This window comes from Rhamphochromis longiceps, linkage group LG5, assembly GCF_057381845.1.
Source record: "Rhamphochromis longiceps isolate RC_006_pf linkage group LG5, R_longiceps_female_GT1.1, whole genome shotgun sequence".
Classification (NCBI taxonomy): Eukaryota; Metazoa; Chordata; class Actinopteri; order Cichliformes; family Cichlidae; genus Rhamphochromis; species Rhamphochromis longiceps.
This window is the reverse complement of record NC_140561.1, coordinates 31,045,165-31,061,312: the sequence shown is the minus strand read 5'-3', so window position 1 is coordinate 31,061,312 and position 16,148 is coordinate 31,045,165. Positions and strand designations below refer to the sequence as shown.

The following is a 16,148-nucleotide window of genomic DNA, read 5'->3' as shown; positions in this document are numbered from 1 at the left end:
GCCTCCTGGAAATATTGAGTCTCTATAAAATATGTATATATCATAAATATCTGACACAAAAGCAGCAGATGCTCACCGAGCTTCTGACATTTAAATGCACCGACAAGGATGAAGCAAAGTATTTATTTACGGAGCTCTTGCAGTCTTTTGCAACCAGAGGAGTCACCCCCTGGTGGACATGAGAAATAATGCAGATTTAAGACATTTTAAACTTTGATGTCATCTTTTACACAGTAGTACAAACTATCATCTGCGGCTCTGACAGTGCCTGCACATGTTGGTTTGTCCAGTTCATTTCCTTCGAGTGGACGCGGCAGTAATGGCTGTGTTTGTTGCGATGTAATCTCACATCGTTTTGACTAATCACAATCACCAGCCTCTAAGTGTTGTATTTAGTGTGACGAATTTTGTTCCAGGAAATCTTCTGCAAAGTTGGCATCACCCAATGGAAAACACATTAAACCAGAGAGAAATGCATATCTGTAGCAGCACAGTGGGAGCAAGCAAACGGGGCCTTGACAGACCAAACTAACCTCAAACAACAAGGAGAAAAACTGACTAGCAAAGACTTCACGCCCACAACTTCAGACGATGAGCAGCATGATCTGTTTATTCCAACCAGCATAACACGGGAGTCGTTCATTGCTTCCTGTGTTACTAAGAGACACAAGCGTAAACCAGGTTTTCCTCTGTGATCCACATGGATATCAAGCCCATGTCGTGGAAGCTGTTTTGCTCAGTAATTAAGTGATTTACAGAGAATTTCTTGCATTACTTTGATAATTAGTGAGTTATTATTGTAACCAGTGTTTATGCTCAACCTGAAAAAAGTTAATTTATCACGCTACAAATCTCCAAGTGTTCTCCAGCAATGAAACAACTGTTTACAAACCCAAGTACAACAAACGGACAGACAGACAGGCAGAGACTTAGAGAGGGGAGGAGCTGAGGACAGACAGACATTAGCGCTACATTACCAGCAGTTCGAAGGCGGCTGCAGGACTTTAGGCCAATTTCTTCCAGCCTCTTTCCTCCTCCTCTGGTTCAGCAGGAACTCCAGGAGAGGTGTGTGTGTGTCGCTGTGTGATGACACTTAAAGTTTGCATGTGTCTCCAGGCGCAGAGATGTAGAGTAGAGCAGAGCAGGGTAATAAGTCTGCAAAGGAAAGCCAGGATTTGTACAGCAGCTGGAACAAAAAGTGAGCGAGTGAGAGAGAGAGTAACAAACAGACAGAGAGAGAGGGAGAGAGAGTGAGACAGGTCTGTCTTCCTGTATGTGTGAGGATGCTGCCAACATGCTGCAGGATATTGGAGCAAAACGATCGGCGGTGATGTCTCAGAAAAAGCAGGACTATCAGAGTATGAAGCACGAAGCCTGTTTTGCCTCTAAAGTCTAATAATGAGTTGAAAGGGTTAAGTTTGGATGGAGGTCCGATAAGAGTGTGTCACTTCAGTGTCAAATAGAAGGCTCAGTGTGGAAAAATCCTCAGAGCCGCCTGAAGAAAGGAGGAACTTGACCTGCTCTTTCAGGTCTGGAATGATGCAATTAACATTTATTATTTTAAACACAGACAGACGCCACATTTTTGTTTTACACTATCAACACACTCATTAAAAAAGAAAACATTTGCTTCCCTGACTGACTCGATTTGGCCGCTGTAGCTGTAGATTATTGAATCTGTTTGAATCTGTTTGCAGGCTGAACTCAAGTGTCTCCCTTAACTACTTTCATGCTTTCTATAATCAGAAGACTTTTCCTCTGTTAACACCAGCATGGTAGAATAACGGGCTGATATCAACACGATTAAAGACAACAGCTGTTTGTGTGATCATCTGCACTGACAAATAAAAGGAAGGAGCTCAGATAGGCAAAAGCATTACAAGAACAAGACCCTGCAGGTTCCTCGTGTCCCATTACAGCTGATTCTGTCCCGACGTGTCTGCACACTTTCAGCCAAACTGACTTCATATGTCAGCGAAATGCATTTATTTAACTCCTTACACCGTGAAACCCTACTAGGAGTAACCCTTAAAGCTCTTTTCCGAAACAAGCAGTTTCTGTCATATTTCAGACTTGCTTATCGAATAAAATGACTTGGTTTGCATCAGAAGTGAGTAGGGCTGCCACGATTAGTCGACTAGTCACGATTACGTCGACGACTAATTTAATAGTCGACGCGTCGTTTGAAGCTTTGTAAGATCCCAAAAGACGCAGGAATAAGTAGTAGGATTTAAGAGTGTAATAACGGACTGAAACAGAAGATGGCAGCACTGCATGTACAAGGATGCCAGCTGCCGTTAAACCCAGAAGAAGAAGTAGCTCTGTCCCAGAATTCATAGCGCAGCCCAGCTCAGTTTCCAACAATGGCGGCAGCTAGTTAGTTTTAATATTACTCTTATTATTCTTTCTGGGTCACAAAATAATAGATTAACATATTTTCAGGCGAGAATGTAGCTGTGTAAACCTCAAATATCTGCTCAGTTTATCAAGACAGCACATAGTTTCAAAAGCGCTCTGACGTTTTCGGAGACGTCTGTTACCCACTAGCTCGATAGCTAGCCGGGGTTCAAGCCTCACTAGAGCCTGTGAGAACACCGGACTCCTGGCAAATAGTTTTCAAACCCACCGCCATCTTTCGCTACTCAGGTTAAACATGATATGTAAGTCACTTAGATAACTTAAAAATGTTATTGTTTGCCTTTTTTTTAGTATTTTATTTGTTCCTGATTAAATCGGTTTGGCTGAGATTAAAGTTATAGTTTTTACAAAGCTGAATAAACCTCAAGCAGATTAAACTCCATCGAAACAATCTGCAAATATCATTAAAATTTAACAAACTCTCATCTTGTCTTTATTTTTAGTTAGCACATACCTTAAACACTTAAAGCTGTAAGCTAATGATAGTTATATAAGAGCAGATGCTGCTGGTGCAATAAGCTGTACATCCAATGGATGCATGATCTGATTAGTCAACTAATCGCAAAAATAATCTGTGACTAGTCGACTATCAAAATAATCGTTTGTGGCAGCCCTAGAAGTGAGTGAGGGTGGCCTCTGTCTATGCACCTACCCCTGGAATAACCCAGAAACTGTTCTACTGATCTTCAAACCACATGTTTTTTTTACACACACTGAGGTATCAGAACTCGTCATTATAAGTACAGAGGAGCCTGTTTATTACTCTGAAGGCAAAGCAGGCACTCAGGAAGCAGTTTGGAACTGTGAGAGTAAAATTATTAAGCTTGGGTGTGTTAATAATGGTAATTGTTATCGCACTGAAATTATTTAGTTAGCATACTTGTCACAATCCACGTCTAAACTAAACTACTAAAACCTGAAGGTTTCTTCCTGTTCAAAGGGGGCTCTTCCTCCCCACTGTTACCAAGTGTCACAGAGGTTTGTCTGACTGAGCTTATTTTCTGTCTTTGCAAAATAAAACGCCTCAAGGCAACTATTATGTGAACTGACCGTATATAAATAAACTTGAAAACTGCAAATTTGATCATTAAAAATGATCCAGAAAAATTATTTGTGATGTAGAGATGTTTTACATGAAAATGAATTGAGACGGCAAGTAGGAAGTGTTGATGTGGGGCTATGACACAGCTTAGAGCATTTATGTAACTCTAGCACTGAATTTTAGGTATTACCAGTCTTTTAAAGGTGTACATACACTCACCATCCAGTTTATTAGGAAAACCTGTGCCATCTAATCTAATTCAGTACAACAGAAAATTGTTTTCAGTTCTCCTTCCCTAGATTATTAACGTAGCAGTGTGGGGTGGTGGTGGTTTAGTGAAAAGTGTGTCTGTGTTTGGTGTACGCCTCATTAACGTTCTTGGCACAAGACTGCACGGGTGGTCCTAATAAAATCCTGGTTTAGGCACACTTTCAATAAAAAGACACAAAAATCTCTATCGTTTAAAAATGTTATTGTAGTTTTATTATCTTAATTTTCTGGCCAGCTGGAGCCTTTCAGTCTGGAGTCTGCATGCTCTCCCTGTGACTGTGGGTTTCTTTCACCTTCCTCACATAGACTTACCTGTTAGGTTAACTGGTGATTATAAATGGGCTGTAGCATGGTTGTCTCCAGAGTGTCCACAAACACAATGGATGGAATAATTTTGAGTGATGATTTTTACATTTTACAGAAACATTTGGGGGTTTTTTTGTGCTTCTGAGATCATGCTCACAGCTTAATTTGTGCAAAAAACAAGATTCTGTGTGCATGTGTTTGAGACATGGACTGTTTACACACACCCAGATAAATATATAAAAAGTAAAAAAGAGGAAAAAAAGTATACAAGTATTTCATTATAGTGCTGCGAAAAAGTATCTGTTCAACTCCTAGTCTCTTTTTTCTTTGTCTGTCTTTGTTGCACCTGCATGTTTCAGATCATCAAGCTCATTTTGTTTTACTTAAATTGTTTTGGGTATTTTTGTAAGATTTAATTTATTAAGGGTGAAAAGGTACCTAAACCTACCTTTTTTTCTTTTCTTTTTTTTTAAACATACTAACTGCCTCCTAAACTAATAACTGGTTGTGCCACAATAGGCTGCAATCAAGAATTGTAGCCATCCAGAGGTGGACTTGCTGCTGTGTTTTGGTTCATTGTCCTGCTGCATACCCAGAGTTTAAGCTTGAGCTCATTAACTTTTTGTTTGACTTTCTTCTTAAGCATTTTCTGGTAAAGAGCAGAATTCATGGTTGCATCAATCCAAGTCATCCATATCCTGAAGATTATCACACTACCACCACCATGTTTGATGATGTAACTGGACTCACAATTTACAAAAAGTGCAACTTTCACTCGTCAGACCACAGAATATTTTCCCTGAAGTGTGGGGCGTCATCAGTATGATGTTGTGTTTTGTGTTGTTGGGGGGTTGACGGTGAAATGAGCCTCTGTGTTCTTTTTGGTCATCGCTGGTTTTCTCCCATGGGTGCCATTGATTCCCAGTCTCTTATTGTTGAATCATGACCTCTGACCTTAACATGAAGACTGTGAGCAGATTTTATTTTGTTCCACTTGCAGATGCAGAAATTAGTTTCTAATTGTCCAAAAGATAGAAGACAAAAATGCTGCTTTTGTAAATAAAAGAAACATGTTAGCATGATTTAAATGAGAAATAAATTTTACTGACCTTACTGACATTGTAAAGAAAAACAAATTTCTGTAATAGACTGTACAAAAAAAAACACCATTTGTTATTAAATTTATTATCTGCTACTTAATTACTTTGTAGTACCTCTTTGTCTTTGGGGAGCTCTTTATGAGCAGGAAAAGCTGTATGAACTTAAAAAAAAAATTAATACGTACAATTTCTAAAGCCAGATTGGAGTCTTTGCTGGGTCCCGAGCCTTGTGTTTGACACCCCTGGCTTAGAGGAACAAACGGTTCTGTTGTTTTTGCAGTTGTGCTTGTATTGTCGCACCTTTTGTATAATCCTGAAGCCTTCTTTAACACCGTGGTTCAGGTGGAGTTGAACATACCACAGCCTGCTTCTGATTAAAGACACAACACACACAAACACTGTAGCTGCAGATGCCTCCTAGCTGAGTCACCTGGACACACCCCTCACCTGCTGCACCCTCCCTAAAGAACTGAATAATCATGGAAAACACATCCTGAGGGAGGCTGGGCGCGTCAGTGGATCCTTCAGTGACTCAAGGCTGAAGATATACGAGGTTTACAGTTTATAATCTGCTCAGGTTTCACTCCAGAATCTCCCCAGGTCCCTTTAGCACATCATCGCAGCTCATAAAGTTCACACGTGTTTGCACGCTGCCGTTTCCAACATGGAAACTTTGTAACTGGAAGCAAAGCAGCGCTCATTTGTCAACATTTCATCTGCGAAGTTAAAGAAACAACAACACAACCTCACACTGAAAATATTCACTTCTCTGGCTTCCTCGTGGCTCCTTATTACTGATTAATGTGTCTCAACTAACCTCTGTTTTGTTTGACTGAGGCCCAGAGTTCAGGGCAACAACAGGAGTTATAGCGCCATCTGCAGGCCAACTTTGAAAATGACGAAAAGCAGTCTTTTCACCAAGTTTCCTTTAAGTGACTACAAGTAAACGATAGGAAAACACCAAACTGTCCGATTTATTTATTGTCCCTGAATAATGAGGACAATTTATATATAAAATTACAATAATTTGATTGTAGTTTGAGTTTTTATGCTTTTTTAGCCTTTTTTTAGCTTCATTTGTGACAGCAGCTATATAATCATTACGCACTGTTGTGATATTTTTAATTTTAAAAATGCTTGGCATGGACTGTGGAAAGCTGTGTGCAGTCATTTATGTGTTTCTTAATCATTGTTGCTTTTGATTTTATTGTAATTTGTCCTTTCTCACTCACTATGTGTTAATAAAGCTCTCTGCACTGAGTCATACAAAAGACATGGTGTGGAAGAGAGCCAGAGATTAATAACATCTCTGGCTCTCTTCCACACCATGTCTTTTGTCCTGTCTTACTCCCCTTACCGGTCACAGCAGATAGCCGCCCCTCCCTCAGTCTGGTTCTGCTGGAGGTTTCTTCCTGTTAACAGGAAGTTTTCCTTCCCACTGTGGCCAAAGAGCTTGCTTATAGGGGTTCATATGATTGTTGGGTTTTCTCTGTATTTATGTAAGAGTCTATCTTACGATATAAATCACCTTGTGGCAACTGTTGTGATTTGGCACTGTATAAATAAAATTGAAATAGAATTAAAGCCAGACGTTGTATTTGATGACTTAAAACACACAAATTGAATTTTATTTAATGCGCAGGAACTTGTTTCTCTCTGCAGGATAAATATCCATCTGTCATCGCTCTCCCTGGAGGCCCCAGGTCAGAGGTCATGACCCTGAACCACCCCAAGCTTCCCGGGCAAGAACTCTCATCATGATCCAGCACAGTCAGAAAAAAATGCAGCTGTCTGTAATGCAATGTCATATTTTTTTCTTTTTGGTTTACAGCTGTATGTTATTCATTCATTGGTCAGTTGACGTTTCCAGAGAGGGCGTTGTGACGCCGAAGATCAGCCTGCTCACAAAGATCCCAGAGAGAGGTGAGCTGGTGATCCTGAGCTCTGCAGAACTGACCCTTTGGCAAACACTTTAAGTGTTTTCTTACCTTAAAAGTCAGAGAGTGCTCTCAGCATGTTTAATGATCCTGAGTGAGAAAATAACATAACGTCCACGCAGAAAATGTAACCCAGAGATAAGTTGCAAATCCAATGTCATGACTATTCTGCGCTCATTTACTGAAAAAAAATCCTCGTTCAGTGATTACACTTAATATTATTACTCAGTTTAATAAATAATTAGTTTATGCACCACTCAAATATCACAGAAAACTGCAGTTTGGTTAAGCAAAACTCATTTTATTCATCCGACAACTGATTTTTTCCACTGTGACATTTAACTTTACTCCCTCTGATTATCAAATCCTGCAGTTAAGCTCATAGTTTTGGTTTTGTGATCTTTGTGTTTCTGCAGCTCTCCAGCTGTTCCCTTCTCAGGCTGTAGGCGGTGCTGCTGAGGCCTTTGAGAGCCTGCTGAGGATTCTGGGACCTGAAGCTGCCCTGGAGTCCATCATCCAAGCAGTCAGTCTTTCACAGGAAACTTAAAACAGAAACACCTCCAATATAATATTTTTTTCTTTCTATTTTAGATTAATGTCACAGAAATGAAGGACAGCGAGAGTTTAGTCTCTTAGAAATCTTTATTTCAATAGAAAGAGCACGACTGTAACAGCAGAGCTCACGGGTCAAAATCTACAAAAATAAATAATTTAAATACAAAATGCCAGACAGCAGTGTCACCTTTTGTATTTCTGATAGTTTGTCTTCTCTCAGCTATTTACACAGTTATTACAAGTCTGTCGGTATCACAGTGCTGTGATATTTCTGCAGGCCAACGCTCAGACAGCAGCAGGGCTGCGGCTCACGGGTGAGACAAAGCGGTCTGGACACGGTTAGAAGGTTGTTTACAGACTGAAAAGTATGATTTTTACTTCACACCGAGGCCATCGATAAATGCAACCTCGTCCAGTGGTTATAGTGTTAGTTCTCTTCTTTAAATCTTACAACAAAAATAAAAATTGGGCAGTTATGAAAAGCTGAAAGTTTGTAGACAAACTGCTGTCTGTTAACGCTTATTCACAGACGCAGCACTGAAGCTCGATCTTAAAACAAACATCAGTGGCTGCTAGAGGGGCGAGAAAGTCATCAGACAGGCACATGTAGTCGGGTCTTGATTAGTTTGGTCAACGGTTGTGATCCCAATTAATTTAACCTTCATGTGAGTGGAATTATTACTGGTGCCAAGTGTCTCCAACCACTTCACACTCGAGCTGAAGTAAAGAGTGAAAAATGAGAACTTTGTAGTGAAAATGAATGCAGAGGGTAACCGTTTATTCCCGATTATCTTTTCTTCTGCATTAGATGGAAGCCCAAATTACTCGGCTCAGGTCTACTAGAAAGATCTGCCTGACATTCAGTTCTCGATCCTGTGGAGATGCAGAACTTGCTCTGCATCAATGGAAGAGGTATACATGTGTAGGTGTCCGGACACTCCTCGATCTCACTGCGCTCCGCTGCCCTGCCTGCCTGCCTGGGGCGTCTTCATTGCAACATTTAAAACGATCAGTGGTTGGTTCAGTTCACTGCTGTCCACTCTCCAACCTTCAACTTCTCCTCCTCCCAAAAATCCAGGTGTGTGTCAAAGGGAGCCGGACTTTGATTGAATCCAGCTTAGTGTTTGGATTTAACAGAATTTCTGATAGGCGATGAGGAGGAATGGAGTGTGGAGGACTCTTAGTGTGATTCATTTTCAGACTGGCTGATGGAGGCATCTGAAGGTGGAGAGTGGAAGCAGGAAGTGAAGTCAAGTGTTACCAGTTTATCTGAAGCCTGTTGGCACTGCTGGAAAACCTGCAGCGCTCCTGAACACATCATTACTCAAACGTCACATGACCCTGTCGAGCTTCTTCAGGAGTTTGAGGTACTGAGAGTTCATGGCTGCGTCCATGGATCGCAGCCTGTAACAGTTTACTCACATGCACCCCCCCTCAGCTTCCAGTCCTACCAGAACATTTAGGCACATGGATGCACACACAGACAACAAGAAGCCACTTATGGCACAAAAACCAGCAGCAGCATGAAGCTCAGCTTGTCAGAAGAGTAATTTTTATTATAATTATTATTATTACCCAGCAGCCTTTGCAACTTTCCCCTGCTTCGCATTGAAACCCTGAACACCCCCTCTGTGCAGCCTTGAATTAAATCTATGCTGCAGAGTAACATGCAACGCCTTGGAAACATCACTAACAGCAGGGGTTCAATGACTGGGCACTAGTTTGTGGATGCTGGTTTACTTCATTATAATGGAAACTAATAATATTTTATTTATTAGTAAAGTTAAGGTAACATTTCTGCACACCAGCTGCATTTCTAGTCAAAAACAAAAAGCTGACATTGACAGGAAGTGCTCTGCACTTCACAACGTGAAGGTATTTCATGCCAGCAAATTTTCTTTACAGTAATGAGGTTCTGTCCTGGTCCTGCGGTAAATCTATAGTTATAGATGTATTTGTCATTTTATTTATCACAGATAAATGACTGATTCTGAGTGTCTCTTTACTGAACTCAGGTATTGGATCAATACCTGCATGGCATGATATCAATATCCTAATTAAATGCACAGTGCATGCTTTCCTGGGTGGACAGACTTAAATGTTTGTCAAGTCTTTGATTTTTACTGAATTTCACTCAAACTACAGACTTTAAAGAGGGAAACATGCCACTCATAGAATCCTGAAACTGAGTATGGCAGAATTAAAGGTGGTGGTAATATAGAAATATAGTTTCTTTTTAGCATGTTAAAGCTTATTTTGGTGTAAAGCTGGAAAAGCAACAGACTGGTGACTGTACACATGCATGACTATGTGTTCAGAAGTATTATTGAGAAGCAAGACTCGCTTCAGCAAAGGAAAAGTAATCATTGTTTACTTTCTCTTTATGATCACATCATTGCTATAGTGAATGACTCAACTCATAAATTCAGCTTTCAGCTCAGTTAAATCGCAGCACTCAGACTGAATGAAAGACATGCTCTGTGTATGATCACACGCGTGATGATCATGCATCAGTGTCTCCATCCGATGACAGAAGAGTCTTGAGTCCACGTTACGAGGACGCTGAAGTTCGAGGTTTCTGTATTTCTACAGAGCAACAATTAGTTTGAATGTTAGAATGAGTGAAATGCAGCAGTAATGTGCTTTCATCTCAGGTAAAGGCCCCGCTGTACCTCAAAGGGTCACTTTACCTGAGTACATCATGAAGCTCAGTTTTGCTAACTTTTTTCCATTTTCTCAGACACGATATTATTTTTAATCAAACAGTACCATCCAGACCTTTGTTTTACTCCTCTTATCCTGTATAAAAGACCGACTGTGAGCATCAACAACAACATTACTGGAGTGGAGGCAGAAATGCAAGAGATCACCTCTCTGATAAATCTAATTAAACTTTCACAAGAGGACACATGTACCAAAATTAGCACACATACTCTTGTGAGTCCATTTTTATGAAGCCAAATAACAATTTGAAAATGAAAGTGGCTCCAGAGTGACATGAACACAGCTTTTTGCTTGTATCCACTTTGAAAGGTTTGTGTTGCGGCTTGACCTTTCGCATATTTAGCAGATTAAACCAATGGGGGTTTGGGACAAACAGGGAGGCAGCGTTTTGCTTATGACCAAACACCACGCCACCTCTTTCAGCACGGAAGCAAAGCCTGCTCAGAATCAAACCTCAGACCAGTGACATTACACCAAAGCAAAGCAGAGATCCTCACCTCCTCTCTCTCAACATCAGAGGACAGCCACGCCCACATTTATGAACTGACATCAGCCCAACAACCTGCTTCTCCATCACTTCCCCTCTTCTCTGTCTTCTGCAGCACTGCCACATGCGGCAATCTGGAGGTTAATTCTTAACTGTCACCATACGCTTTATTAAAGCAGGAGACGCTCTAATAAAGCATGACAGATGTTCGAATTCACCTCCCGATGGGGGCGATACAAATGCTCTTGTATCAGTAACACAAACACCTGGAAGTCACTCAAATATCTGGTTATTCAGAGGTGACCTCGTGCAGAGCAGCAACAGAAGTGCAGTGAGGAGCTGCAGCTCTGCGCTGAGGGTGGTCAAAATCCCACCAACACTGCGTCTCCTCTTCATCAGAGGCATCAGGGCCACAGTTATCCTCCTCTTCAGGACTCAGACTGGGCGCTCACATGGGGTGGAAGAGCAGCGTGCAGTCCTCCTTCTCTCTTACAGGGCCCTTTGGCAAGGCACCGCCAGTCCTCAGATAACAGGTGACGATTTTCTGGTCCAGGCGCAGCTGGCGGGGGATGCTGTCAAACGGCTTCGGGTCCAAATCCAGGATGGAGGCTGAATAGGAGAAAGCAGGAGGTCTGAAGTCCCTGAGCTGCCTCTGACTGGAAAGACTGGAGGAGACAAGGAGGAGGAGGATTAGAAACACAAAGACAAGCTGATGGCGCCACCTGCTGGACTCTCTAATACACAGTAGTGTTGATCTTTCTCAGTATTTTATTTTCACATCTGTAAATCAAAGGACAAACCTGTGAAGGAGCTTCCTACTCCAGACCTCTCTGTGCTGAAAACTCAACGATGTATTCAAGAGTCAATTTTCTTTTTTTTGTTCATTACTAAATGAACAGTCTAATTAAAGCTGTCATTGACTATTATTCATAGATAAAGTACTACAACTAAACCCTGATGTGAATCTGTGCACATGAACATCCTCAAGTAAACAGAGCCATCAGCGATTCTTATAAAAGACACTTTATGCATTCCTAGTGCCAACAAATGCACAACATTTCCTCCAGCTGTTTGTTGTTGTTGTTTTTTTTTTTTTTTTTTAAATCTTTTCACATGTTTAACATGTTTTCAAACTCACTGATGAGGAAACTCTCAATCCAAGCGTCACTGTTTCACCTACAGAAAAGATTTTTCTACTTGCACAGCTGAATTCTCACTTTTCATTGTCCTCTTCCTCCTCACTGCTGGGCACCAGGGCGACCATGATGGAGCAGTCCTTGGCTGTCATGGCCACACGGTACTGGTGCACCTACAATAGAAACACAGCAGGTAGAGCTGTTAGAATATCGTTATGTAGGCAGGACTTTTGTCAAGTCAGGTAACACAGATTCACCGTCTCCAATGAAAGTGAAACTAATCACACAAAAGTAGGAACTCAATCCCCAGCATCCAGTTTTGTGCTGGTAAAAACTTCACAGCTGAATCGCTGTCGTGTCTCAGTAACCACATTCATGTGATGACACGCTTTATGAAACTTAACGACTAAAACCAGGGACACGCCCGCTACATTCATTATTTGTTTCGGTTATTTTATCTCTAAAGTCTAGTTCATACTCCAATATTACAATAACGAATATTTAAAACTAAACTGTGGGAAAAACTATAGTGAACGTGGTGTTGGCATGCACGTCTCCTCATTTCACTCAGCAAACATGTAGGTAAGTGTATTTCCATACTGTCATTTATCATGACATTTTTGCAGTGCTCTGGTGGGAGAAGCCAGAGACAATGATAGTGATGGTACTCTGCACTGAGTGATTAATGGAGCTGTAATGCAGTGTCACTTTGCACATGCACAGGAGGAGGTTTGGAAGCAAAGCTGACATTACTGAGACAACTTCTACTTCCAAAAGGTCAAAACAACACCTTGAGTACACAGAACGACTTGCTTCAGACACCTTTGAGCTCAGAGTCGTCGCAGATACATCTGCCTGATTTTTCCTCTCACCGTGCAAAGACATGCGTGACTGTATATCAGTGGTCCCGTCCCCGCCTGATAGTCTGGCAAGATTAGGTTGTATATCACGTTTCTGCTCTCTGGTCCTTTCTACTTCTGTGTTTCATTTTCAGTAAAGCATTTTGGTGGCTGTTGTTGTTTTAATGTGAAACTGATGCAAACAGTGCACCAACACTCGTCTCCAGGGCTCTGACCTTTGCAACAGCGTACTCCACAGAGCCGTCGTCCTCTGCCGGACATTTCTGCAGCTTCTCCAAGAACGCTTCATTGTACGGTCCTTCTATCTGAAGACGAGTCCTGGCATAAACAGGAAGTGATGTAAGAGACCAGGCAACCAAAGTGTATATTTCCCAGTTTAAATTTTGCTTCAATAACAGGGGGTTACCTCTCTTTGGGAAAGTCCTGCAGGTGTTGCTCCACCTGGCGGTAAAGAGGATAAAGTCCTTCGATGTCCAATGTGTCCAACATTTGCGTCTGAAGGATCCTGAACAAAACACTGTCGGTGGGTAAACCTCGAGAACCTGGAAACACAGACGTGTTCAAAGGAAGGTCACAGTCTGTTCTCATCAGGTCTAATATCAGGGTTTATAAAATTTTAAGTCGCAGCATTAAAAAAAAAAAAAAAGCGAGTCAGGTTTTTCTGTTTTGCACATTTACATAATCACATTCAGATGTTTGTGCCGAGAAAACAATCACTGCTTTCAGTCCAAAGGTTTCTGAAGGAGGCCGTCACAGCTGCACAATCTTGTAACACCGTATTACACCAGCTGTAATACTAAAAGTGCCAGTAATTTAATTTTGTTATTTTTGATAAATAGTTGAACTGATATCAAAATGACTGATGACTAATCCTCGGAGTGTAGCTAAATTAAAACAGAACAGGCTGCACTGCTAGCAAGGCCACAAAATAAAATAAAAATCAGGCATGTGATTAACACGGGAATGGTGGGACTGCTCCAGCTCTGTGGATGAAAACTTTAAAAAAAAAAACTAGTGCTGATAATGTTGGACTACTTAAGATCAGTGAACCCGTCTGCACCCCAAAAGAAAAGAAAGGTCCTGACCATGGCGAATCCTCTCTTTGTTGAAGATGCTCGCCTCACAGAAACTCCGCCCCTCCGCTTGTCTGTCCGCCACCACACCGCCATCTCCTCCTCCACTGCTCAGCAGGGCATTCACCAGGACCTGCAGACAACGGGTGGGGGGGTCAGCATTTTAAAATCTCGAGGATGGGATTTATAAACTGTGTGTACTGTACATTAAAAAGAAAAATGCTCATACACAATAAATCTCCATACTGCTGAAAAATAAAGTTCGTTTTTTTAAGGCACACACACAACAGCACACCCTTTTAAATTAAATCCTCCTTTAAAAGGTAAAAAGTTTCAGTTCTGTTCATGCTGAACTTTATGAATTCCTGCATACTATCCTGTTAGTCTGTATGTAATGAATAGTCCCAGTGTAAGACTGCAGCAGATTTATTCAGGTGTGCCTTTACCTGAATGAAGTCGTTCAGGACTGCTTTGCAGGTCACGTGACAGTTCATTCGATTGTTTGCGTGTAGGAAGTAAGGTCTGAGATGATGCAGCAGAGAGTTCATGTCCGGCGATTCGTCGCTGCCTTCCTTACTGCTGTAAATACACTGACCGCCCTGAAAAAACACACACACACTTTACTGTGGCTGCTTAAGTGACCTCAGATGACACAGACCTGATACTGAGTGTCCGGTTTTCTTTATTTCAGACATTTTGAGGATGAGTTCATGAAAACACGAGGCCAAAGTTTTAACCAGCGATGCTTGTGGTGCATTTAGAAGTTGGATTAGATCAAACTATTTTTCTGTTACTGCATTTTGAGCCTTTTCCAATGACTTCACCTCCATCACACAATTGTTCTTAGAGAGGCGTGCCCTCAGCTTACATTTCCTGTTCGTTCACAGTGAAGAGCTCCAGGTTTCTTTCACCTTTTGATCTATTGATCTCTCACAGTGAAAGAGTAAACACGCTCATCACAGCCAGCATAAATATTTAGAAAACAGGATATTATTTATGTTGAAATAGTTCCACGGTGAAATTCCTAGAAGTAAAAACAAGGCCGCATAAAAACAAAGACTTCAAGTTAAACATGTATGAGTGTGACTGAACTCACCTTGAATACTTTGAAGTTGTTCTGAGGTTCTTCTATCAGGTGTTTGATGGCAAAATGCATTCTCTGTCTGTTCCTAAAACAAACAAAACAACAACAACACAGAAATAGAAGCTTTATTCTCAAGAGCTGATCTGCAGTACGGAAAATAAACGTCTGCATGTTAGGAAGACGCTGAGGTGTTGGGTTAGCTCAAGTCGGTTCACTATTCCATTTAATTAATAAAAACACACTTGCTCTCTCACGTTATCCATAGTCACACCCACACATAGAACAATCAGAGAAGTGTAGCCACAGTTATAAATGTTCAAAAACATTCGTCTTCCAGCAGCAGACATTTTTTCTGTGAAGTGAATCAGTGACCTTTTGTTTGCTGTTTTCGAGTAGGACCTTGTTTTAAAACCAGCCTCTTTAGTGTCAAAGAGACACTAGGAGACCTTCCCAAAGTCTGACCTGCACAGTGGTGCTGGTTACCACGATAAACATCTGTGAACCAAGTAAACTGAGCTTACTCTGCAATAACTTATCAGTAATATGGCCATTTAAGTTTCTTATTAACAAACTGCATGAATTAGTGCAACTTATAGTTTAGGTGTATGAGCAGAATTCAGGTGAGGGGGCACAACAACATTATTGGGCGACCTGATAGAGGCAAGTGTGGGCACCTACATAAAAGCAGAGGTTTCATCACTTTCCTGGTCTGGAGCATTCAGGCTCCTGTTACAATCCACAATCTTCCAGGAGTGGATATCCCAGCAAAGTCACCGTAAGGTCAGAGTGTGCAGAACACCCAAGAGCTAATCTCAGACTCCACAGGCCTCGCTTAGCACGCTAAATGTTGAAGTTCACAACTGCACAAGTAGAAAAAGATTCAACAAGTCAGCCTGTTTGGAGGCCTCTCAGGGAAGAAGCAGCTTCTCCCTTATTTACAACTTTTTCACTACAATTAATTATTTTTTTTTGTCCCCGACAAGTAATGATGATTTTAATCACAAAAAAATGACTCAATTACTGTTAATGTCGCTTGTTGTTCAAGCAATTCAGTTTAACATTTCTTTATCTTTATTTGTTTTTTTACTGCACAACAAATTAGGAGGTTACTCCCATGGTTTTAGCTTTTTTACCCTCCCATACCCACATTAAGGAA

The 16,148-nt window shown here is 41.2% G+C and overlaps 3 protein-coding genes across 4 annotated transcripts in view; 1 reads left to right on the top strand and 2 right to left on the bottom strand.

The window, feature by feature from the left end:
- ecm2 (extracellular matrix protein 2, female organ and adipocyte specific) overlaps nt 1-6,397 on the bottom strand; it is a 29,023-nt gene extending 22,626 nt beyond the window's left edge. For both annotated transcript variants that reach the window (XM_085407175.1, XM_085407174.1), the window contains exon 1: nt 978-6,397. The gene's annotated coding sequence lies outside the window, so the exon portion shown is untranslated. The remainder of the gene's footprint in view (nt 1-977) is intronic.
- cenpp (centromere protein P) overlaps nt 1-7,796 on the top strand; it is a 119,852-nt gene extending 112,056 nt beyond the window's left edge. The window contains exons 7-9 of the mRNA XM_085407179.1: nt 6,799-6,878; nt 6,968-7,059; nt 7,490-7,796. Of these exons, the coding sequence (XP_085263305.1) occupies nt 6,799-6,878; nt 6,968-7,059; nt 7,490-7,620 (303 nt within the window). The 3' untranslated portion in view covers nt 7,621-7,796. The remainder of the gene's footprint in view (nt 1-6,798; nt 6,879-6,967; nt 7,060-7,489) is intronic.
- Nucleotides 7,575-16,148, bottom strand: part of ippk (inositol 1,3,4,5,6-pentakisphosphate 2-kinase) — a 29,771-nt gene continuing 21,197 nt past the window's right edge. Inside the window, exons 8-14 of the mRNA XM_085407178.1 lie at nt 15,005-15,077; nt 14,355-14,507; nt 13,921-14,041; nt 13,242-13,377; nt 13,051-13,153; nt 12,057-12,148; nt 7,575-11,504 (exon numbers count right to left, since the gene is read on the bottom strand). Of these exons, the coding sequence (XP_085263304.1) occupies nt 11,288-11,504; nt 12,057-12,148; nt 13,051-13,153; nt 13,242-13,377; nt 13,921-14,041; nt 14,355-14,507; nt 15,005-15,077 (895 nt within the window). The 3' untranslated portion in view covers nt 7,575-11,287. The remainder of the gene's footprint in view (nt 11,505-12,056; nt 12,149-13,050; nt 13,154-13,241; nt 13,378-13,920; nt 14,042-14,354; nt 14,508-15,004; nt 15,078-16,148) is intronic.